At 42.8% G+C, this 26,539-nt stretch overlaps 1 protein-coding gene across 1 annotated transcript in view; it reads left to right on the top strand.

Annotated features, from left to right (window-relative positions):
* The first annotated feature begins 1,950 nt into the window (after positions 1 to 1,950).
* Positions 1,951 to 26,539, top strand: part of LOC140198863 (histone H4 transcription factor) — a 56,299-nt gene continuing 31,710 nt past the window's right edge. The window contains exons 1-4 of the mRNA XM_072260030.1: positions 1,951 to 2,186; positions 7,002 to 7,213; positions 8,352 to 8,578; positions 23,468 to 23,579. Of these exons, the coding sequence (XP_072116131.1) occupies positions 7,030 to 7,213; positions 8,352 to 8,578; positions 23,468 to 23,579 (523 nt within the window). The 5' untranslated portion in view covers positions 1,951 to 2,186; positions 7,002 to 7,029. The remainder of the gene's footprint in view (positions 2,187 to 7,001; positions 7,214 to 8,351; positions 8,579 to 23,467; positions 23,580 to 26,539) is intronic.

Below are 26,539 nucleotides of genomic sequence, written 5' to 3' on the forward strand. Positions count from 1 at the left end.
AAGTTGAGAGGGATAATAAATCAGCCATGATGGAATCGCGAACCAAATCTGTTCTGGACTAAGATAATTAGTAGGGATTGGACCAAAGGGTAAAGGTAGAATGATAATAGGTGAATCTCTACTGGAAACAATGGGGACATGGGGCAAATTACCTCCTCAACTTAAATTAGTAAACTAATTTATTATTGTCAGATACACTGTAGTACAGTGAAAGAGATTGTTTTACATGCTATCCATACAGTTCATTTCATCATATCAGTGTACTGACGGACAGCAACAAATACAGAATAAAGTGAATGATCAATCTATGTTCCGTGCCTATTCTGGTATCTGTCCCCCACTTTTCCTTCGCTACACCGATGACTGCATTGGCGCTGCTTCCTGCACGCATGCAGAACTCGTTGACTTTATTAACTTTGCCTCCAACTTTCACCCTGCCCTCAAGTTTACCTGGTCCATTTCCGACACCTCCCTCCCCTTTCTAGATCTTTCTGTCTCTGTCTCTGGAGACAGCTTATCCACTGATGTCTACTATAAGCCTACTGACTCTCACAGCTATCTGGACTATTCCTCTTCTCACCCTGTCTCTTGCAAAAACGCCATCCCCTTCTCGCAATTCCTCCATCTCCGCCGCATCTGCTCTCAGGATGAGGCTTTTCATTCTAGGACGAGGGAGATGTCTTCCTTTTTTAAAGAAAGGGGCTTCCCTTCCTCCACTATCAACTCTGCTCTTAAACGCATCTCCCCCATTTCACGTACATCTGCTCTCACTCCATCCTCCCGCCACCCCACTAGGAATAGGGTTCCCCTGGTCCTCACCTACCACCCCACCAGCCTCCGGGTCCAACGTATTATTCTCCGTAACTTCCACCACCTCCAACGGGATCCCACCACTAAGCACATCTTTCCCTCCCCGCCCCCTGCATTCCGCAGGGATCGCTCCCTGCACAACTCCCTTGTCCATTCGTTCCCCCCATCCCTCCCCACTGATCTCCCTCCTGGCACTTATCCATGTAAGCGGAACAAGTGCTACACATGCCCTTACACTTCCTCCCTTACCACCATTCAGGGCCCCAAACAGTCCTTCCAGGTGAGGCGGCACTTCACCTGTGAGTCGACTGGGGTGATATACTGCGTCCGGTGCTCCCGATGTGGCCTTTTATATATTGGCGAGACCCGACGCAGACTGGGAGACCGCTTTGCTGAACACCTACGCTCTGTCCGCCAGAGAAAGCAGGATCTCCCAGTGGCCACACATTTTAATTCCACATCCCATTCCCATTCTGACACGTCCATCCACGGCCTCCTCTACTGTAAAGATGAAGCCACACTCAGGTTGGAGGAACAACACCTTATATTCCGTCTGGGTAGCCTCCAACCTGATGGCATGAACATCGACTTCTCTAACTTCCGCTAAGGCCCCACCTCCCCCTCGTACCCCATCTGTTATTTATTTTTATTCACACATTCTTTCTCTCACTCTCCTTTTTCTCCCTCTGTCCCTCTGAATATACCCCTTGCCCATCCTCTGAGTCCCCCCCCCCCTTGTCTTTCTTCCCGGACCTCCTGTCCCATGATCCTCTCGTATCCCCTTTTGCCTATCACCTGTCCAGCTCTTGGCTCCATCCCTCCCCCTCCTGTCTTCTCCTATCATTTTGGATCTCCCCCCTCCCCCTCCAACTTTCAAATCCTGCTGCCTGGCCTGCTGCGTTCACCAGCAACTTTGATGTGTGTTGCATAAAGTGAATGAGTTTAGGTTGTACTTTTGCCCCTAACAAAGATGGAGTCCTAGTGGTCGCAGAGACCCGTTGTTGCCGATTCAGTAAATAAAACGATTCAGTACAGCCATTGGCTGCCCCTTGACTATAACTCGATTTCCCATTGGTCGAAGGTTGCGCTTCTTGTCGAACAGTGGCGTATAAGAACTAGGCAGAGCTGGCCAACGGGTTGGCGGGGAATATGTGACGTCTTTAAGGCGGCAAATGCGAGGGTCGATGCAACAGTGGAGGAGCCGAAGACGGGCGCGAGCCGCGAGAGAGAAAAAGAGGAGGAGCCTGGGTGGACTGAGCGCGCCGTGTCAGGCTCGTGAGGGGCCGGTGGTGGGGGCCGGTCAGCGAGCTCACCGGTTGTCATAGTAACGGAGTTAAGTGGTTGCGCGGGCCGTCGGTCCAGCCTGGACCGTTACGGTGAGTCTCCTTCTCTACCGGGGGTGCGGGGTGAATGGAGGCCTTCATCTCACCATCGGTGGTTGGTGAAAACCGTCTGGGGCTAACGATTTTGCGCTGAGACTGACTTTTCGGTGTGGGGCCTTGCTTGGGTTTGAGTCACAATTGGACTGCAAGGGCCGTCATTTAGTTTCGGGTTAAACTGGAGGCTGGGATGAGCATCACCAACGGTGATCGTTAACTCAAGCTGCACACACCAGTTGTCTGAAATGAAAGCTGAAAATGCTGGGAACACTCAGCGGGTTAGTCAGCATCTGCGGCGAGAGGAACAGATCCATTGTCACTAACGTTCCCAGATGTAATAGTGGCCACAGGACCTAGGGTGACGGAGGAACTGAAGGAAATTCGCATTAGGCAGAAAATGGTGTTGGGTAAAATCCCCAGGGCTTGATGGTCTGCATCCCAGGGTACTTAAGGAGGTGGACACATTGGTAACCATTTTCCAATGTTCTATAGATTCAGGATCAGTTCCTGCGGATTGGAGGGTAGCTAGTGTTATCCCACTTTTTAAGAAAGGAGGGAGAGAGAAAACAAGACCAGTTAGTCTGAAATCAGTGGTGGGGAAGATGCTGGAGTCAATTATAAAAGATGAAATAGCGGCATATTTGGATAGCAGTAGCAGAGTCAGCATGGATTTACGAAGGGGAAATCATGCTTGACTAATCTTCTGGAATTTTTTGAGGATTTAACTATGAAAATGGACATGGGAAAGCCAGTGGATGAAGTGTACCTGGACTTTCAGAAAGCCTTTGATAAGGTCCCACATAGGAGGTTAGTGTGCAAAATTAGGGCACATGGTATTGGGAGCAGAATACTGACATGGATTGAAAATTGGTTGGCAGACAGGAAACAAAGAGTAGGGATTAACGGGTCCCCTTCAGAATGGCAGGCAGTGACCAGTGAAGCACCACAAGGCTCGGTGCTGCGACCGCAACTATTTACAATATACATTAATGATTTAGATGAAGGGATTAAAAGTAACATTAGCAAATTTGCAGATGACACAAAGCTGGGTGACAGTGAGAAATGTGAGGAGGATGTTATGAGAATACAGGGTGACTTGGACAGGTTGGGTGAGTGGGCAGATGCAGTTTAATGTGAATAAGTGTGAGGTTATCCACTTTGGTGGCAAGAACAGGAAGACAGATTACTATCTGAATGGTGTCAAGTTAGGAAAAGGGGAAGTACAATGAGATCTGGGTGTTCTTGTTCATCAGTCACTGAAAGTAAGCATACATGTAACAGCAGGCAGTGAAGAAAGCTAATGGCATGTTGGCCTTCATAACAAGGGGAATTGAGTACAGGAGCAAAGAGGTCCTTCTGCAGTTGTAAAAGGCCCTGGTGAGACATCACATGGAGTATTGTGTGCAGTTTTGGACTCCAAATTTGAGGAAGGACATTCTTGCTATTGAGGGAGTGCAGCATAGGTTCGCTGGGTTAATTCCAGGGATGGCGGGAATGTCATATGTTGAAAGATTGGAGCAACTGGGTTTGTATACAATGGAATTTAGAAGGATGAGAGGGGATCTTATTGAAACGCTGGAGGCAGGAAACAGGGGCCACAGTTTAAGAATAAGGGGTAGACCATTTAGAACGGAGTTGAGGAAGAACTTCACAGAGGGTTGTGGATCTGTGGAATGCTCTGCCTAAGAAGGCAGTGGAGGCCAATTCTCTGGATTCTTTTAAGAAAGTTAGATAGAGCTCTTAAAGATAGTGGAGTCAAGGGATATGGGGAGAAGGCAGGAACAGGGTACTGATTGTGGACAATCAGTGAATGGTGGTGCTGGCTCGAAGGGCCAAATGGCCTACTCCTGCACCTATTGTCTATTGTTTCTGCACAGCTGCTGCCAGGTCTGCTGAGTGCTTCTTGTATTTGCTTAAACCTATTTCATTCATTGCGTTGAAAGCGAGCCCCTTACTAATGATTACTAATGGTCATTCTTAGTTGTAAAATTTTGCCGTGCTCTATTAGAATTATAAATCCACAGTCTGAAGAAAACAGTTTGACAATCTGTAACAAAGATAATTAATAGATGTTGGAGATATTCAACAGGTCAGGTAGCACTTGTGAAGCAAAACCGCTAATGTGTCAAATCCATTGTCAGTTCTGTCTCTGCACTGATGCTGCTGGGTCTGCTGAGTTTTCAGTGTTTACTTATTCACTCATTATACTTATTGAGAAAAAGCTCTTTTCTAGGCATAAGGTCATTTTAATTGTACGTATACTGCCTTAAAACATTAAAGAGTACAGTACAGGAACAGGCCCTTGTCCGCACTGAAGAAGTTACCAAATTCAACAAAATCTCCTGCCTTTGCATGAGGCATTTCCCTTCATTCCCTGCATATCCATGTGTCTATCTAAAAGGCTCTTACTCGCCACTATTTTATCTGATTACACTACTATTTCTGGCAGCCCCGAGGTACCTACCACTTTCTCGGTTAAAGAAAATTACAAGGTGGCCTACAGGGAAGAAGTCATCTCTCTGACACAGTGGTGTCAAGAAAACAACTTCTCCTTTAATGTCGTAAAAACGAAGGAACTGGTTGTGGATTACAAGAGGAATGGAGACAGGCTAACCCCTATAGACATCAATGGATGTGGGGTTGAGAGGGTAAATAGCTTTAAGTTCCTCGTCATCCATATCACCGAGGGCCTCATGTGGTCTGTACCCAGCAGCTGTGTGGTGAAAAAGATACAACAGCGCCTCTTTCATCTCAAATGGTTGAGGAAGTTCAGTATGGGCCCTCAAATCCTAAGAACTTTCCACAGGGGCACAGTTGAGAGCATCCTGACTGGCTACATCACTGCCTGGTACGGGAACTGTACCTCCCTTAATTGCAGGACTCTGCAGAGAGTGGTGTGGACAACCCAGCGCATCTGTAGTTGCTAACTTCCCATGATTCAGGACACTTATGAGGACAGGTGTGTAAAAAGGGCCTGTAGGATCATTGGAGATGCAAGTCATCCCAATCACAATCTATTCCAGCTGCTACCATCTGGGAAACAGTGCCGCAGCATAAAAGCCAGGACCAACAGGCTCCGGGACAGCTTCTTCCACCAGGCCATCAGACTGATTAACTCACACTGACTTGAGTGTACTCGATATTACATTGACTGTTCTATTTATTATACATTACTATGATTGCACATTCAGACAGATGTATCTTAAAGATTTTTACTCCTCGTGTATGTGAAGGATATAAGAAATAAAGTCAATTCAATTCCATTGCCCCAAGCGTCTCCCTTAAACTTGGCCACATCTCCCATTTAGCTACGTCCTTTGGTAATTATTCTATTGGACTCATGAATCCCTAGTTTGTAAGAACCATGTTGCCAGTGTATATGTAATAAAATACTGAAAATATTCAGCAGGTTGGGCAGCATTGGTGGAAAAAGAAATTAAGTTTTGTCAAAGGTGTTTTATCAAAACTAAAAATTAACTCTTTCTCTTTCCAAAGATGCTGCCTGACTTGCTGAGTATTACCAGTATTTTTTTTGTTTCATATTTCCAGCACCTGTAGTTTTATTTTGGAGACTTTAAGCGATTAAATTATTCCTCTCTTTGGTATTTGAATGGTTTTCTGCTCTTATGTGGTGCAAATACTTTATAGCAAAGAAGATTGTAGTACTGAAGAAACTGCTTTATTGATCTAAAAGCAAATTACAGCAGATGGTGGAAATCTGAAATGGAAGCAAAAGAATCAGAATGCCCAAAAAAAAGTTGGATCCGTGTTACTCTAACCCAGAGCATTATGCATGTTATATAACTGGAGGTATTTAAAGAGGAAGTAGGTAACATTTTGTCTTTGAGATTTTTTTCCAGCATTCAGGCCTTTGATCATCGGCATCTTCATTTTTCCATTCAAAGTTCTATTTCTGTTCATAACTTTTTGCAAATTGTAAACTGATTTTTCAGCTATGTACCCATTCTGTTAATCATTTAATTTGTCAAGGAAGGATGAACCTGGCACAGTAATTGCATTTCCACAGAAAATCATTGGCCTGTTGAGTATTTGCTGGAACATTCTATTTTAAAAAAAAATCAACTTTCCAACTACTTTTTTTTTAATTTGGCATCTTCGCTGTTTATTTGCCATCTCCCAACTTTTGGGAGTAATGACCTTTCACAGAGCAAAGGTAATAGACTCTGAACTGGCTGCTTGGTGTACCAACCCTCTTCTGATTTTGACTAGATGACACCAAATACTTTGGAAGAGATAACTAAATTATGGCTCATTTAAATTGGTGGTTCCTCTTCTAAAGGACCCTAAGGTGTTATTCCGCTGGACAATATTGTACTGCTATTCCGCACCCTTCAGAATTTGTTGCTGAGCCAACACCGCTAGAATAAAACACGTTGATCGGCTCTGTATTACCTGGTAGCTTGTGCAACATTGTTGCTCTGCTGCTGTAAAAAGTCCTTGGCAGGCCATGACTTCAGACATTTATCACTTGGAACATTTCACTGCTTGCATTTTAATTTAGTTCTAACTTAAGATCTTTTGCTTTATTTATGATTCCAGTAAATTTCTTTTAATGTAGCAGGGCCCCTCAGATATTCCCTTTCTTGTAAGGTTTTGAAACAATTTCCCTGATGCCATTAGATTATCCCTAATTTTCCTAAGAATTTGCATCAAAATAAGTAAGCTTACATATTGAATTAACCTACATTTCAGCCGTAGGTGCAAGTGCACAATTGTGTTTTGATGTTTAAAATCGAGAATGATTCTTAGAAATCTGTAAACGCTCATTCAATTTTCCATCTTCTACAACAGAAAGCAGGTGTTGGTGACAAATAGTGGTATGATTCCAGTGAGTTACAATCAGAAAATGGCCCCAGGAAAGAGTATCAAGTACTTGGATCTGGTGCTGTCATGTGAATGGTCAGATTGCACCTTTATTGGGAAGACAATGGAAGAGTTCTGTGATCATATTGCTGCACATCTGAAAGAGCATCTTAATGAGTATGACAGTTTTGGCGAATTAGGTATGTAACATTTAATATCATTCGTATATTTCTCCTTTGATCTGCTTTCCCAAGCTTACAACAATGTGTCTACTTTAAGTTTCTGGGATGTACCCTGGCAAATTAGAGTACTTGCAATGTAAGTGAGACAAGGTTGGTGGAATCACGTTAATATTCTGATGTTCAACAAAATATTAGTGAATAATTCTGTGTTTGGAAGATTCAGAAGACTTAGCTCAGTTGCTTCCTTGAAGGAAAAGGAATCAGAGTCACTTTTCAATTGAATTGCTAAGAGCAGGTCAGCTGTGTAGCCTTGTGCTTTGGGGGGATATTAGGCATTGTGACAGTCAAAGCTATCATTTATAGTCCCCTTCACAGATTCTACTTTTTACCCAAAAATTTCATCTCCTCTGAAGATTTCTTTGACTTAATAAAGCTGTTTGCAGCTTCAGTGTTATAATCAAACCCTAGATTAAATCTGAGCCACATATCTGTAACATCACAGCGACTGTTTATTTCCACAGATGTCAGATTTCCAGCTTCTTCCTTTCCTGTTAAAGCCCTCTTCCCTGACTTTGGAAAAGATAAATCTAAATGTAACAATGTGTTTCTGCATCTGCCTCCCTCGTTTCACTTTCTGAAAATTGTAAGATCTTAAATTGTTCCCATGTATTAATCTTGGACATTCCATCTACCCTTTACATTGTTGCGTACTTAATCTTTACATGGAGAGACTGGTTTTTTTCACTCCAGGCATTGTCTGAAGTGTTTTGAGAGACTTTAATTCAACCTATGGAATCTGGAAAATGTTATCTAAGTGGGTGGCAGAAGCATGGTACTCAACATTTAAGTGGTACTAGATGAGCACTTGAATTGCCAAGGTACAACAGGACCAAGTGTTGGTAAATGGAATTGGTGTTGTTGGATAATTGATGATTGGCATGGCCATGATGGGCTGTGTGTCTGCTTCTGTAGTGAGTAACTCCGCCTGTATGTTGTTCATTAGTTTTTTCTTAGACACCACTCTACCAGCAAATTATGAAGAATCCACCAGGTGAGCATCTAAGAGTGGAACAAAAACAAAAAACATGTTATCCAGGTTCATCAGCTATTAATATATTACATTCTGTTAGATAGTTTTCTTAAATCCATCTTTCAGATGAGTTTCAGTGCCTTTGGCGAGGCTGCGGTTTTCTGGCAGTGGAAGGGCCCAATGAGCTGGTGGTACATGTCAACTTTCACAGCTATCACGCCAAGCTGAAACACTTTGGTTCGGAGCTGCAACGACTACGTCCTGATTTGCCAGTGTGCTCCCTGGACAGTCAGAACCAAAATCTGATCCCAGAGATTACAGAGACTTTCTTCTGCCAATGGGAGCATTGTGATGTGAGTACAGCTCCTTGACTCAATGTTGCTACCACTTCTGTACAGTTAGAAAGAAAAAGTAAAGAATGGCTCATAAATTGCATGGAAAATTTGTGATATTTAAATGTACATCTGATGATTTATGTGATGGTAAGAAAACTGAACTAAAATTTGTGACAACTATAATTTTTTCCTTAGATGCTGCCTGGCCTGCCTTGTTCCCTTAATCCTGCTCCTATCTTTGTCAAAAATTCCCTTAAAAATATTCAAAGACTCATCTTCTACCCCCAGAAAGGGAATTCAAAGAAGCAATTTTAAATGGCCAACCTCATTGTTTTGAACTGTAACTTCTCAATATGGAATCTGTTTTGAATTTAAAGCACTGGAGAGGTCAATTGGAATGCCTTTAGTACCACTGGTATGTTGGACTGGTTATGATTAGTATTGGACATTTTAAAACTGGGTAAAATTTAACTTGCTGCTTAAAAGTTTAACATGAATCTTTTAGATTTTTGTAACAGTCCATTTGGTTTAGTAATGTCTTTCAGGCTCAGAAACTGGGTCCTCACCGGTATTGTTGACTTGTAATTCATAGTTATGGCATGTCTTCCAGGTCATGAAACTGATCTGGTAAGGGCAGGTTTAGACAATAAATGCTGTCCTTGTCACAGCTGACTGAAAGATTAAAGATAAAATTGCCAAGTGTCTTGATTTAACCAGAAACATCTAAAAGGAATAGCACTGAGCACAGCTATGAATCCTCTGATATGACATGGATAAAGTTCAAGACACAGCACAAGATGTTTTGATATTTTGCTGGCAACTAACAAGAATATGTTGTTGTCATCAAGTCGTAGTTGACTCATGGCAAACCTAGTTGTCTATAGGGTTTTTTCGGCAAGATACAGAAGTAGATTGCCAGGCCTTTCTTCTGTGCGGATGCAACTGCTGTCCAGATTGGGACCTAGCCGGATTCGAACTTGGGACCATCCGCTTCGAAGTCCAGTGCTGATTCCACTACACCACCAGCCAGCCCAATGAGAATATACAACCTTTTAAAACTAAAGCTACTGCATTAAATAACATGCTTTTGAACTACTTAGACCATAAGATATTGGAGCAGAATTAGGCCATTTGGCCCATTGTGTCTGCTCCACCATTTCATTATTTTCCTCTCAGCCCCAATCTCCTGCCATTTTAAATACATTTGTGATCCTGCAGATGTTAGACCAACAGACTTAGCAGAACAGATCATAAAGCAGAGCATCTGGAAATATTATGCCAGAAAATGTGGTTACTACAGAGATATGTAAAGCTTTGGAGTTTAAGAATCCCCACCAACCTTCACTTGCATCATTCTGGCCAATGTGCAGTTACTGGAGAACACATTCAAAGACTGAAAGCAAGATTGTTTCACCAGAGGCACATGAGGGGCTACTGTGTGTACTTTTTCACAGAGAAATGGCTCGTCCCCTACTCTCCTGCTACAGCGCACCTGCCCAAAGATTTTTTGATGCACTGCATGGATTGCACAATAGAGTGAGGCAAGGGAAAAGGAGGCAACACCAACTTCATGATAAACTTCTTGTATAGCATAAAAGAGGCACTTTTGTCCCATTTTTGCTCTCCTGATTTGAAACATCTGGCAATGAAGTGCTGTCTATCTACCAAGAATGTTCTCTGCTATCATTCTGACTGCAGTATACATCTCACCTCAAAGTTCAAAGTATATTTATTATCAAAATACACATATGTCACCATACACTACCTGAAATTCATCCGCTTGTGGACATTCATAGTAGATACAAATAAATGCAATAGAATCAATGAAAACCTACATGTGAGCAAAGATGGGCAAACCAATGTGTACAAAAAATAAAATAAATGAATGAATAATATCGAGAACATGAGTTGGCAGAGTCCTCGAAAGTGAGTTCATAAGCTCTGGAACTAGTTCACTGATATGATGAGTGAAGTTGTCCATGCTGGTTCAGGATCCTGATGGTTGAAGGGTAATAACTGTTCCTGAACCTGGTGGTGTGGGACCCAAGGCTCACCTCAGGCACACATAGGCAGGGCAACACTGAGGATCATGTTTTGATTTTTCAAGTGCCTTCAATATCATACAGCCCTCTTTGCTGGGGAGAAAACTGTTCAATGCAGGTTGGCACTTCCATTTGTATCCTGGATAATGGACTATCTCACTGGCAGACCTCAATTTGTGCAGCTTCAGAGCTTTGTGTCAGATATGGCTATAAGCAGCACTTGGGTCCCACAGGGGACTGTATTGGCTCCCTTCCTGTATACCTTGGACTTTCAACATAACACTGAGACATGTCATTTGCGGAAATTCTCTGATGATTCGGCAATAGTTGGGTGTATAATGGGGGGGGTGAATACAGGGCCTTGGTGGAGGACTTCGTCGAACAGTGAAAGCTGAATCATCTGCAACTCATCGTCAGTAAGACAAAGGAGAAAGACCAAGCCTGCACTTCTCCCTGTTACTATTTATGGTGAAGACGTGGATGTGGTGAGGGCCTACAAGTATCTGGGGATGCACCTGGACGATAGACTTGAGTGGAGCCCCAACACAGGTGCTGTGTATAAGAACGGCCAAAGATGCCTCTACTTCCTGAGGAGATAGTTCCTTTGGAGTATGCAGGGTTTCTCCTTCACATGTTCTGCCAGTCTGTTGTTGCCAGTACAATCTGCTATGCAGTGGTATGCTGAAGCAATGGCATCAACACGGATGATGCCAATAGGCTAAATAACTGATTAGAAAGGCTGGCTGTGTCTTCGGAGTCAAACTGGACATACTGGAGGCTGTGGAAGAACAAGGGAGCCTCTGGAAAATCCTGGCAAATCTGGACAATGTCTCTCACCCTCTGCATGCTATCTTGGCTGAACAGAGGAGCATTTTCAGTAATAGACTAAGATATCTGTGCTGCTCCAAAGAGCGCTATATGAGGTCATTCTTGCCCTTTGCCATTAGACTCTATAAGGAGTCAACCTATAGCCGGGGAAGTGATGAACCCCTCCTGTTAGACTGCTAGTAACCTCTGTTTAAGATTTGTTTACCACACCCTGCTATCACAGACACCCTGTGCAATACTGCCAACACTTCTTATCTGGACAGTGTGAATGTGCACCCATTACTGTATAATATTACAGTAATTCTTAGACTACCATCTTATCAGTGTGAACTTGGAAATTTTGTATATCTTATTTTTAAGGTAACTTTTTTTAATTCTCTTTAGACCTCAGGGTTGTGTGCTTAGCCCACTGCTCTACTCTCTGTATACACTGGACTGTGTGGCTAGGCATAGCTCAAATACCATCTACAATTTCTTGATGATACAACCATTGTTGGTAGAATCTCAGGTGGTGACAAGAGGGCGTATAGGAGTGAGATATGCCAACTAGTGGAATGGTGCCGCAGCAACAACCTGGCACAACATCAGTAAGACGAAAGAGCTGATTGTGGACTTCAGGAAGGGTAAGACGAAGGAACACATACCAATTCTCATAGAGGGATCAGAAGTGGAGAGAGTGAGCAGCTTCAAATTCCTGGGTGTCGAGATCTCTGAGGATCTAACCTGGTCCCAACATATTGATGTAATCATAAAGAAGGCAAGATAGCGGCTATACTTTATTAGGAGTTTGAAGAGATTTGGCATGTCAACAAGTACACTGAAAAACTTCTATAGTTGTACAGTGGAGAGCATTCTGACAGGCTGCATCACTGTCTGGTATGGAGGGGCTACTGCACAGGACCGAAAGAAGTTGCAGAAGGTTGTAAATCTAGTTAGCTCCATCTTGGGCACTAGCCTACAAAGTATCCAGGACATCTGTAGGGAGCGGTGTCTCAGAAAGGCAGCGTCCATTATTAAAGATCTCCAGCACCCTGGGCATCCCCTTTTCTCACTGTTACCATCCGGCAGGAGATACAGAAGCCTGAAGGCACACACTCAGCGATTCAGGAACAGCTTCTTCCCCTCTGCCATCCAATTCCTAAATGGACATTGAAACTACCTCACTTTTTTTAATACACAGTGTTTCTATTTTTGCACATTTTTAAATAATCTATTTAAAAATAATAGATTACAATAATACAGGTTTCCCCCGCCACCCGAAGGTAGAGCGTTCCTATGAAACGGTTCGTAAGCCGGAATGTTGTAAAGTGAAGAAGCAATTACCATTAATTTATACGGGAAAAATATGTGAGCATTCACAGACCCAAAAATAACCTTCCAAATCATGCCAAATAACACGTAGAACCTAAAATAACAGTAACATATAGTAAAAGAAGGAATGATATGATGAATACACAGCCTATACAAAGCAGAAATACTTTTCCACAATCATTGCCTGCACTGTTCTCCGTAGCGAAAATCTCACGCAGGCGCTCTCGGTAGAAACAGGGCACAAGCACCGTTGGCAAAAACACGGCGCAAGCGCTCTCCAGTAATCTTTAAGTGGTGAAGCTGCCAAATTGCACCAAATAACACATAAAAATACACAGCCTATATAAAGTAGAAATAATGTACGTACGGTGTAGTATCACTTATGGAAATCGGGAAGACATCGAGCACACTGATGATGGTGTGTTGGGCTGAGTCGTCAGAGGTTGGGGTGGTGCAGTGGCCCCCACCCTCTGGGCAGCGAACTGATACCAATCCGTGAAGAATGCAGGGGTCCAGCGGTAGCCAGGACCCACCCAGCACATCTTTAAGAAAAAAGCCTAAATGAACAAGCTAATTAATTAGGTGCTGCCCGGCACGTAAATGTCAGCCCAGATCAGAGGCGACGCAGTCGGCATTCGCCTCTGAGCTGGGCCGACATTTAGGTGCTGGGCGGCACCTAATTAATTAACTTGTTTATTTGGGCTTCTTTTTTTTCTTAAAGATGTGCCGGGTGCGTCCCGGCTACCGCTGCATTCTCCACAGCCCGGGGGTTGGGGTGGTGGGACACTGGGGTGTCATCTCATCGTCAATCAGGGCAGGCAGGTCATCTTCTATGTCTGTCTGCCTGGATGCCGAAGGTCGAGGTTCGTCGTCTGCTGTGGCTGATGTGGAAGGCTTGCTTGACTGCTTAGCCTCATGCATTTTTAGATCATACAGTTCTTTGTAAGGACTGAAACCATCCTGCAAATATGCCCTAAACCGACGTATCCTTTCAAAATTAAAGTCATACTTTATCATTGCAGCAAAAATCTCACGCAGTTGCTTCACGTTCAGTTCCCGGACAACTTCACTTTCGGTCCGTTCACTACTGCATTCAGTTTCGATTGTTATCCTTTCCTCTTCCAATTCCATCAGCTCTTCCTCTATCAGTTCTTGGTCATGGGATGCCAAACGTCTTCAACATCATCTTCCTCAACTTCCACAAGCCAAACTCACTTTGTCCTTACTTCGTTCACCACAATCGAAACACTTAATTATGTCTAGTTTTACACTAAGTGTAGCACCCTTACGAGCTCTTTTAGGCTTTTCCGATAACTTAGAACTCATCTTGCTAACGGCTGCTCACAGGCAGGTGTTTAAGCAATGTCGGCTGGAATGCAGATCCGAATCCGGGGGAGAGCGGCTGCTTGGGGCGCACACTGCTTTTTTTCGCGCACTGCCTTTTTTCATAACAGTGAAAACAAGGAACTAATGTAGGTCTTTCGTAACAGTGAGGTTTCGTAAAGCGAACGTTCGAAAAGCGGGGGACACCTGTATATGTAATTGATTTACTTAATTATTAGTATGTTTTACTTTTTTTTTCTCTGTTAGATTATGTATTGCCTTGAACTGCTGCTGCTAAGTTAACAAATTTCATGTCACATGCCGGTGATTATAATCCTGATTCTGATTTGTATATCTGTGCACTTGTAATGCTACGGTGACACAGTAATTTCTTTTGGGATCAGTAAAGTATCTATTTGTATCTACAGCAAGGTAGCATTTGAGGAAGTGTGTGCCATAAACCAGTGGTCCCCAACCACTGGGCTGCAGAGCATGCGCTACCGGGCCGCGAGGAAGGGATATGATTTGGCGATATGAGTCAGCTGCACCTTTCCTCATTCCCTGTCATGGCCACTTATCAGCTATTACGCATGCGAGGTCATGACCCTTGTGTCATCCGTGTCAGGGTGGGAAGGAGATCAACTCCTCGAGCTTGCAAATGACGACGGGCTGAAAAGTATGTTTGACATAACATCTCTGTCGGCATTTTGGATCAAAGTCAAGGCTGAATATCCTGAGATAGCCACGAAAGCACTGAAAACGTTGCTTTCATTTCCAACATTTTTCTGCGAAATGGAATTTTCTGCAATGAATGCAACGAAAGCTAAACTGCGGAATAGACCGGACATAAGGAACCCCCTTCGAGTATCGCTGTCTCCCATCACCCCTCGATAGGGCCGTCACGTTGTTGCAGGGAAACAAGCCCAGGGCTCCCACTGGTTCAGCGATATTGGTTTGTTGCAATGATTTTATATATTTATACCGGGAAAATATGTGCTGTGTGTTTAATATCCAAATGTTACTAAAAATGTTATGATGCTATTGACTTATAAGTGACCTATAACAATTACAGCACGGAAACAGGCCGTCTCGGCCCTTCTAGTCCGTGCGAAACGCTATTCTCACCTAGTCCCGCCGACCTGCACTCAGCCCATAACCCTCCATTCCTTTCCTGTCCATATACCTATCCACTTTTTCTTTAAATGATAATATCGAACCTGCCTCTACCACTTCTACCGGAAGTTTGTTCAATACTTACTTCAAGCTCCCCTGATAATTGACTTATCACTATATTCATGCGAGGAAAATATGCGCTGTGTGTTTAATATTAAATTCGTTAGATAAACCCTTTTAGAAACAAAATTGAGTGTATTACCCACTTATCGCCTATATTCCAGTAGTGATTAACACCCACCCCCACGAACAGAATCGCCAAAAAGGATTTGCTGGTGGGGGAATCAGCAGGTCACGACGCGCAAGGCTTCATGGTCATTGTAGTCTTTCTGGGTAAACAACGCATTTGACTGCTACTCTTGTCTGTTGGCAACCCTACCCCCCACCGCCCCCAGTCGGCCCGCAAGAATATTGTCAATATTAAACCGGTCCACAATGCGAAAAAGGTTGGGGACTCCTGCCATAAACAATAGGAATGTACCTAGATAGTGGTCACATTGTGGAGAGAGTTTTTAATCCAGCTAGTTTGGAGAAGTCTCTGCTTAACTGCTGTGCACCACTAAAGGTCCCAGGACACTCAACTGGTGCGATGCCACCTACTGATCCATCCCTTGCCTTCACTTTTGTAAATCTGACCACCACCTATGCTGCTTCTGCCTCCATACACACAGGGATTGAAGAGGACTATGAGGAGTTGGTGGGGTGGAGGAGCAAATTTGAGATTGTTTCAAGTTGGTGAACTGGACTGTGTTCAAAGATTTATCAGTGGACCACAGTCATCAATGACTTCATAAGGGCATGTAGGCAAATGTGCACTACAAAAACGTTTCAAGTCTTCCTGAACCAGAAGATTCATGATTTGCTAAGGGCTGGATCTGTGGTTTTAGGGCTGGCAATCCAGAATCATGTAAGAAATTCAGGAATAAATTCTGTCAGGCCATTATGAGTGTAAAGAGGTAATTTGAAACTAAACTGGAATCATGGATGGACAATTGACAGCTGTAGCAGGGAGTGAATAATGTTGATTCCTGCAAGATGAGATTGGTCAACATAAATGGCAGTGACCCATCACTCCCAGATGAACTCGGGACCCTTTATGCATTCTTTGATTGAGAGAACTCTACCTTGCCCTACAAATCTCTGGATGACTCCGAGACCAACATCTTAGCATCTTTCTTTAGACCATAAGACATCGGAGCAGAATTAGGCTATCTGGCCCATTGAGTCTGCTCCGCCATTCAATCATGGCTGATCCTTTTTTCTCCTCCTCAACCCCAGTTCCCAGCCTTCTCCCTATAACCTTTGATGCCATGTCCATTCAAGAACCTATCAATGCACCCAATGACCTGGCCTCTACAGCTGCATGTGGCAACAAATTCCACAAATTCACCACCCTTCGGCTAAAGAAATTTCTCTGCATCTCTGTTTTGAAAGGCTGCCCTTCTATCCTGAGTCTGTGCCCTCTTGTCTTAGACTCTCCCACCATGGGAAACATCCTTTCCACATCTGCTCTGTCTCGGCCTTTCAACATTCAAAAGGTTTCAATGAGATCCCCCCTCATCCTTCTGAATTCCAGCAAGTACAGACCCAGAGCCATCAAACGTTCCTTGTATAATAACCCTTGCATTCCTGGAAGCATCCTTGTGAACCTCCTCTGGACCCTCTCCAATCCCGGCACATCTTTTCTAAGATGAGGGGCCCAAAACTGTTCACAATATTCAAGGTTAGGCCTCACCAGTGCCTTATAAAGCCTCAGCATCACATCGTTGCTCTTGTATTCTAGACCTCTTGAAATGAATGCTAACATTGCATTTGCCGTCCTCCCCACCGACTCAACCTGCAAGTTAACCTTTAGGGTGTTCTGCAGAAGGACTCCCAAATCCCTTTGCATCTCAGATATTTGGATTTTCTCCCCATTTAGAAAATAGTCTGCACATTTATTAATACTACCAAAGTACAAGAGCATGCATTTTCCACCATTGTATTTCATTTGCCACTTTCTCGCCCATTCTCCTAATAACCATATAACAATTACAGCACGGAAACAGGCCACCTCGGCCCTTCTAGTCCGTGCTGAACGCTTACTCTCACCTAGTCCCACCGACCTGCACTCAGCCCATAACCCTCCATTCCTTTCCTGTCCATATAGCTATCCAATTTTACTTTAAATGACAATATCGAACCTGCCTCTACCACTTCTGCTGGAAGCTCGTTCCACACAGCTACCACTCTCTGAGTAAAGAAGTTCCCTCTCATGTTACCCCTAAACTTTTGCCCCCTAACTCTCAACTCATGTCCTCTTGTTTGAATCTCCCCTACTCTCAATGGAAAAAGCCTATCCATGTCAACTCTATCTATCCCCCTCATAATTTTAAATACCTTATGAAGTCCCCCCTCAACCTTCTACGCTCCAAAGAATAAAGACCCAACTTGTTCAACCTTTCTCTGTAACTTAGGTGCTGAAACCCAAGTAACATTCTAGTAAATCTTCTCTGTACTCTCTCTATTTTGTTGACATCTTTCCTATAATTCAGTGACCAGAACTGCACACAATACTCCAAAATTGGCCTTACCAATGCCTTGTACAATTTTAATGTTACATCCCAACTCCTATACTCAATGTTCTGATTTATAAAGGCCAGCATACCAAAAGCTTTCTTCACCACTCTATCCACATGAGATTCCACCTTCAGGGAACTATGCACCATTATTCCTAGATCCCTCTGTTCTACGGCTTTGTTCAGTGTCCTGCCATTTACCATGTATGTCCTATTTTGATTAGTCTTACTAAAATGTAGCACCTCACATTTATCAGCATAAATTCCATCCGCCATCTTTCAGCCCACTCTTCTAACTGGCCTAAATCTCTCTGCAAGCTTTGAAAACCTACTTCATTATCCACAACGCCACGTGTCTTAGTATCATCTGCATACTTACTAATCCAATTTACCACCCCATCATCCAGATCATTAATATATATGAACAAACAACATTGGACTCAGTACTGATCCCTGAGGCACACCACTGGTCACCGGCTTCCAATCTGACAAACAGTTATCCACCACTACTCTCTGGCGTCTCCCATCTAACAATTGAACCTTCCTAACTAACCTTCCGTGTGGAACCTTGTCAAAGGCCTTACTGAAGTCCATATAGACAACATCCACCGCTTTACCCTCGTCAACTTTCCTAGTAACCTCTTCAAAAAATTCAATAAGATTTGTCAAACATGACCTTCCACGCACAAATCCATGTTGACTGTTCCTAATCAGACCCTGTCTATCCAGATAATTATATATACCACCTCTAAGAATACTTCCCATCAATTTACCCACCACTGACGTCAAACTCACAGGCCGATAATTGCTAGGTTTACTCTTAGAACCCTTTTTAAACAATGGAACAACATGAGCAATATGCCAATCCTCTGGCACCATCCCTGTTTCTAATGACATTTGAAATATTTCCGTCAGAGCCCCTGCTATTTCTACACTAACTTCCCTCATGGTCCTAGGGAATATCCTGTCAGGACCTGGAGACTTATCCACTTTAATATTCCTTAAAAGTGCCAGTACTTCCTCTTCTTTAATCATCTCAGTTTTCATAACTTCCCTACCTGTTTCCCTTACACAATTCAATATCCTTCTCCTTAGTGAATACCGAAGAAAATAAATTGTTCAAAATCTCCCCCATCTCTTTTGTTTCCACACATAGCTGTCCACTCTGATTCTCTAAGGGACCAATTTTATCCCTCACTATCCTTTTGCTATTAATATAACTGTAGAAACCCTTTGGATTTATTTTCACCTTACTTGCCAAAGCAACCTCGTATCTTCTATTAGCTTTTCTAATTTCTTTCTTAAGATTCTTTTTACATTCTTTATATTCCTCGAGCACCTCATTTACTCATGCTGCCTATATTTATTGTAGATCTCTCTTTTTCCAAACCAGGTTTCCAATATCCCTTGAAAACCATGGCTCTCTCAAACTTCTAACCTTTCCTTTCAACCTAACAGGAACATAAAGATTCTGTACCCTCAAAATTTCACTTTTAAGTGACCTCCATTTCTCTATTACATCCTTCCCATAAAACAAATTGTCCCAATCCACTCCTTCTAAATCCTTTTGCATCTCCTCAAAGTTAGCCTTTCTCCAATCAAAAATCTCAACCCTGGGTCCAGACCTATCCTTCTCCATAATTATATTGAAACTAATGGCATTGTGATCACTGGACCCGACGTGCTCCCCAACATATACCTCTGTCATCTGACCTATCTCATTCCCTAACAGAAGATCCAACACTGCCCCTTCTCTAGTTGGTACCTCTATGTATTGCTGCAAAAAACTATCTTGCACACATTTTACAAATTCCAAACCATCCAGCCCTTTTACAGTATGGGCTTCTCAGTCTATGTGGAAAATTAAAATCTCCCACAATCACAACCTTGTGCTTACTAAAAATATCTGCCACCTCCTTACAAATTTGCTCCTCCACTTCTTGCTCCCCATTAGGTGATCTATAATACACCCCTAAAAGTGTTACTACACCTTTCTCATTCCTCAATTCCACTCAAATAGCCTCCCTGGACAAGCCCTCTAATCCATACCGCCAGAGCCCCGCTGTAATATTTTCTCTGACAAGCAATGCAACACCTCCCCCTCTTGTCCCTCCGATTCTATCACACCTGAAGCAACAAAATCCAGAAATATTTAGTTGCCAATCACACCCCTCCTGCAACCATGTTTCACTAATAGCTACCACGTCATACTTCCAGGTATCAATCCATGCTTTAAGCTCATCCACCTTTCTTATAATGCTCCTAGCATTAAAATAAATGCATTTAAGAAATTTTCCACCTCTTATCCTGTTTATCACTAACGGTGCAAACAACTTTACTATTTTCTTTTTCTTCCTTCTCCCCTACATCTATTCCTACGCTCTGGTTCCCCTCCCCCCTTGTATCTAGTTTAAATGCACTGCAGCCTCCCTAGCAAACCTACCTGCAAGAATATTTGTCCCCCTCCAGTTCAGATGTAAACCGTTCCGCCAGAACAGGTCCCACCTTCCCTGGAAAACTGCCCAATTATCTATAAATCTTAAGCCTTCCCTCCTGCATCATGTCTTCAGCCACATGTTGATCTGAGCTATCTTACTATTTCTAAATCCGCCTGCACGTGGCACTGGTAGCAATCCTGAGATTGCTATCCTGGAGGTTCTGTCCTTTAAATTGGCACCTAACTCCCTAAACTCACCTTTCAGGACCGCCTCACTCTTCCTACCCACATCATTGGTCCCTACATGGACCACAACATCCGGGATTCTTGATCTCTTCCACAGAATCTCTTATCTGTCCCCCTAACTATCAAATCCCCTATCACTACTGCTCTCCTCCTTTCCCTCCTTCCCTTCTGAGCTGAGGGTCCCGTCTCGGTGCCAGAGACACATCCACTGCAACTTGTCCCCGGTAGGTTGTCCCCATCAACAGTATCCAAAATGATATACTTATTATTGGTGGGAACGGCCACAGGGGTGCTCTGCTCATTCTATCTATTCCCCTTCCCTCTCCTGACAGTCACCCAGCTACCTGCCTCCTGACTCTTAGGGGTGACTATCTCCCTGTAACTCCTGTTTATTTCTGTCTCTGCCTCACGAATGATCCGAAGTTCATCCAGTTCCAGCTCCAGTTTCCTAACTCGGTTTGTCAGGGGCTGCAGCTGGATGCACATTTTACAGGTGTAGTCATCAGGGACAATTGTCCTCGCCCTGACTTCCCACATACTGCAAACGGAGCACTCAACTGCCCTAACTGTTGCCTCCATTACCTACTCCTAAGGTAATTAGATTAATTAAAGGAACTTACCTGGCCTTACCTCATTTGGAGTGAAGCTCTTCCTCAGCCTGTGCTCGCTGAAGCCTCTCGAGCCAAAGCCTTCCTACTCTGCCTCCCACTACTCCGTCGCCCGCTCTGTTAATCTTCACGCTTTTAAACTCTCCCGCTGCCTCACAGTCCGACTTTCACGCGCTTGCGCAGTCATGCCCCGTTCAACTGCCGTAGAAATGGCAGTTGTCTAAGCAATTCTGCATCCTACCTGTTTCCTCAACACTACCTGCCCTTCCACCAATTTTCGTATCATCTGCAAACTTGGCAACAAAGCCATCTATTCCATCATCTAAATCATTCATACGCAACATTTTTTAAAAAATGGTCCCAACTCCGACTCCTGCGGAACACCACTAGTAAGGATCCCTTTATTCCCACTCGCTGCCTCCTACCAATCAGCCAGTGCTCTAACCATGTTAGTAACTTTCCTGTAATACCATGGGCTCTTAACTTGGTAAGCAGACTCATGTGTGGCACCCTGTCAAAGGCCTTCTGAAAGTCCAAATAAACAATATCCACTGCATCCCCTTTATCTATCCTACTTGAAATCTTCTCAAAGAACGCCAACAGGTTCATCAGGCAGGATTTTCCCTGAAGGAAACCATACTAACTTTGTACTAGCTTGTCCTGTGTCGCGGAGTACTCCATCATCTCATCCTTAATAATTGACTCTTAATATCTTCCCATCCACTGAGGTCAGGCTAACTGGTCTGTAGTTTCCTTTCTGCTGCCTTCCTCCTTTTTTAAAGAGTGGAGTTTAAGAGTGCATTTTAAGAGCTTGAAAGACAAAAGGTGTGTGGACAATATGGCATAACTGGCCAAGTACTAAAGATCTGTGCCGCCAACTGGCTGGAATACTTGCAGACATATGTTTCACTTCTGCAGTTTGTGGTTCCCATCTGTTGTACGAGAAGAGCATAATGACCTGCCTCAATGATCACCATGTGCTAAAATCAACTTTACTGAGGTGCTTCGAGAACTTGGTTTTGGCACAAATCAACTCCTGTCTCAAATAACCTGGATCCGGTTCAGTTTGCCTACCACAAGTGGTAAACACAAGTGTACATCAAGGCTGCGAGTTTAGCCTTCTGCTGTACCCCCTATAAACACACCTGAGTGGCTAACACAGCTGCAATTCCATATACAAATTTGACAAAGTTGCCGCTGTTGTTGGACAAATTGTAGGTGGTATTTAGGATAAGGGAGTGAGATAGGACACCTGGTTGAATGATGATGCAACAACAACCTCACACTCAACATCAGTGAAACTAAAGAGCTGACTTGACTATCAAATAACTATCTGCAAATGCTGGAAATCTAAAATAAAAGCCAGCAGCACTTATTTCACTTAGTCTAATCACAGGGCAAATTACAATGACCAATTAACCTACTAACCAGTACTACTTTGGGTTGTGGAATGAAACCCTTGCGGTCATGGGGAGAATGTACAAACTCCTTATAGGGAGCACTGGAATTGAACTTTGAACTCTGCCCCCAAGCTGTAATAGTGTTGCGGTAACTGCTACACTACTGTGGCGCCCCAATGGTACACCTTCATCTATGGAAAGAAAAACAGAGATAGTATTTTGGGTCAAAGATGATTCATCAACAAGAATACTTACTTTTCAATTAATGGATGTCGTAACAGCCTTTAAGATTTTCTGCATTTCAAGAGTAATTCATTGTGTAAAAAAGATGTAGTAATATTATGTTTTCAACAATCACTTGATAGTGGCCATATAGAAAAAGTGGTGGCTGGTTGTGCCAAGCAACCATTAAATCATTTCTAAGGTTTTGGTCAACTGCTTAAAATGTCCTTATTTGTTTCACATCAAATTTTGTTCAATAATTCTTATGAGAAATGACATGGGGAATTTTTGCCATGATATGTAAATGGCATTTGTGGTTGATGACCAAATAATTCCACACCATGGTAAACTCCCATCTCTTTGGAAAGAGTCTCATGTGACCTTTTTTTTAATCTGAGTGAAAGCTCAAGTATAGCAGTCTCAGTATTACTGGATTCGCATGCTATATTTTGTGTTTGAATCTCTGGATTGGAGCTCAAGCCCATAACTTCCTGATTCAGAAGTGTTATTTATTACATGACATCTTAATCTTGCATAATATAATATTAAGATTTTTTTTAAGAAATTGTACTATACCAGGAAAAGCTTTCATTCTAGTTGTATTAAACTTTTTAAAATTTTGAATAATATGAAAAGTTAGTGGAGCTTGAAATTTCAAAGAATTATAATTATGCCGACTTGCAATCTGTAAGATTGTTGCTTCAAAGTTGCCAATCTGACATCTTGTGTCTTTGTGTTGATTTCCAATTTTACCCCCAGAGTACATTTGACAATCCAGAATGGTTTTACCGGCATGTAGATATGCATGGACAGTGCACAGATAAAGAAATTCTTCCAAACAAAGGTGAAGCTATTTCATGCTGCTGGAAAGGTAATCTAAAGATGCAAATGGATAAAGCAGTAGTGAGACTGGCATTTTAATTCTACTGTTCATGTGAACCCTATTATTGTTCATTTTATGGCCACTCTCCAGCCTTTTTCAATCTGAAACACTGAGCTTGCTTTTACATCTTGATAGGCTGCCCTGTTCCTGTTGCCAAGTGTAAAGTTGACCTAATTGCCAGTATTTCTCCGTTGAGAACCAAACAAACTGCAACAGTGATCATGGACTGGTACTTTCAGCTGCATTTGCTCTGATGTCAAGGTCAAACCTACTGCACTCAGCTCATTCAGCCTGCAACTTGCCTTTTTCTGTGTAGCCATGAGCACGAGTATTAAAGGTTAAACAAATGGAGTTGTAATTTAAATGATTTTGTTAACATTAATATTATTGTAGGGAAGGTACTTCCCAGTATATAGACTTGATTAACACCTATGAAAGAAAAACAGCTGATAGTTCCAATTTATTGGATTAGTGTTATGGTTCCTACATTATAATTGTGACTACATTTTGTATAAAGAATTGATTTGAAAGCTGTAGTTATGTGAAGACCCTTTATTAATTCAGGTATTTTTGCTGTATTCCATTTTTTTTAAATATAGTCCTCTTCCACAACATGAATACAGCAATTTTGTTTTCACTGCATTGAAGTTACCTTTTAACTGTACTGCAGCTAATGTCCATGGAAAAGAGTTTCATTTATTTGTTTATAGATGGAGATGCTGCTGGACAGGTTAATATTTATTACCTAAATTCCTTTAATATGAATGGGCCACTTAACATTTCAGATGACAGCAAACATATCGTTGTTAGTCTGGAGTCCTTAAAGTACAATTAACCTGGTGCGATTTTCTGAAAATTAGCTTTTAAAGAGGCATGTGTTTGGATTTTTTTATCAGCTGAGGCACGAAGCGTAAGAGCTGGGATTATGCTCGAATTGTATACAGCACTAGTTATGTCACAACTTGAATGCTATGTGCAATTCTGGTCAACAATTTATAGGAAAGGTGTAATTGAACTAGAAGGGGCATAGAGGAGATCTGTGAGGATGTTGCCAGGGCTGGAAAAAATAGCTATGGGAAAAGATTGGATAAGCTGGGACTGTTTTCCTTGAAACACTGGAATAGAGAAGGATTAGTAGGGAGATGAGGACAAATCCCTGCCTAAAACTGTGATAGAGACAGAAACTCTCAATATATTTTTAAAAGTACTGAATGTGCAATTGCAGTACTATGCTAAGTGGCACTTTTAGTCACAAGTGTACACCTTGTTAATGCAAATATCTAATCAATCATTTGTCAGCAACTCAGTGCATAAAAGCATGTAGACAAGGTCAAAAGATTCAGTTGTTATCAGGCCAAACATCAGAATGGGGGAAGGCAACAGGAATTCTGCAGATGCTGGAAATTCAAGCAACACGCATAAAAGTTGCTGGTGAACGCAGCAGGCCAGGCAGCATCTCTAGGAAGAGGTGCAGTCGACGTTTCAGGCCGCGACCCTTCGAGAAGAAGTGTGTTTTAAGTGACTTTGACCATGAAATGGTTGATATACCAGATGGGGTGGTTTGAGTAGATCATAAGACATAGAGCAGAGTTATACTAATTAGCCCATTGATTCTTCTCCACCATTCCATCAGGGCTGATTTATTATCCTTCTCAACCCCATTCTCCTGCCGCCTTCCCATAATCTTCGACGCACAGACTAATCAAGAACCTGTCAACCTCCACTTTAAATATACCCAATGACTTGGCCTCCAAGGCTGCCTGCAGCAATGAATTCCTCACATTCAACACCCAATGGCTAAAGATCTTCCTCCTCATCTCTGTTCTAAATGGATGTCTCTCTATTCTGAGGCTATACCCTCTGGTCCTGGACTACCTTGTTATAGGAAATTTTGTCTCCACATCCACACTAAGCCTTTCAGTACTTTTTAAGTTTCAGAGATTCCCCCCCCACCCCCATTCTTCTAACCTCCAGCAAGGGTAGGCACGAAGCTATTAAATGTTCCTCCTGCGTTAACCCCTTCATTCCCAGAATCATTCTCGTGAACCTCCTCTCGAGTCTCTCCAATGCCAGCACACCCTTTCTTAGATAAAGGACCCAAAACTGCTCACAATACTCCAAATACCTCAGCATTACATCTTTGCTTTTTTATTCTAATACTCTCGGAATGAATGCTAACAGTGCTTTTGCCTTCCTTACCACCGACTCTACGTGAAAGTTAAACTTAAGGGATTCTGTGTGAGGGTGCCTAAGTCCCTTTACACCTCTGATTTCTAAATTTTCTCCCTGTTTAGAAAATAGTCTATTTCTTTATTCCTTCTACCAAAATGCATGACCATACACTCCCCTACACTATATTCCATTTGGCACTTCTTTGCTCATTCTCCCAATCTGTCTACATCCTTCTGAGGAGTCTCTGCTTACTCAACATTACCCCCTCCACCTATCTTCATATCATCTGCAAACCTGGCCATAAAGCCGTAATCCAAATGATAGATGTATAACGTCAAAAGAAGTGGTCACAACACTAACCCCGGTGGAACACCATTAGTCATCAGCAGCCAACTAGCAAAGACCCCCTTTATTCCCACTCTTGCCTTGTAATACCATGGGTTCTTATCTTGTAAGCAGTCGAACGCGCAGCACCTTGTCAAAGGCTTTAAAATCCAGATAGACAACATCCACTGACTTTCCTTTGTCTACCTTGGCTGTTATTTTCTCAAAGAGTTCTAACAGATTGGTCAGGCAAGATTTCCCCTCAAGGAAGCCATGCTGACTTTGACCTGTTTTATCGTGTGCCTCCAAGTACCCCAAAACCTCATCCTAATAATAAACTCTAATACCTTCCCAAACACTAAAGTCAAGCTAACTAGCCTATGATTTCCTTCCTTCTGCTTCACTCCCTTAAAGAATGGAGTGTCATTTGCAATTTTCCAGTCTTCTGGAAC

This window comes from Mobula birostris, chromosome 6, assembly GCF_030028105.1.
Source record: "Mobula birostris isolate sMobBir1 chromosome 6, sMobBir1.hap1, whole genome shotgun sequence".
In the NCBI taxonomy this organism is placed as follows: Eukaryota; Metazoa; Chordata; class Chondrichthyes; order Myliobatiformes; family Myliobatidae; genus Mobula; species Mobula birostris.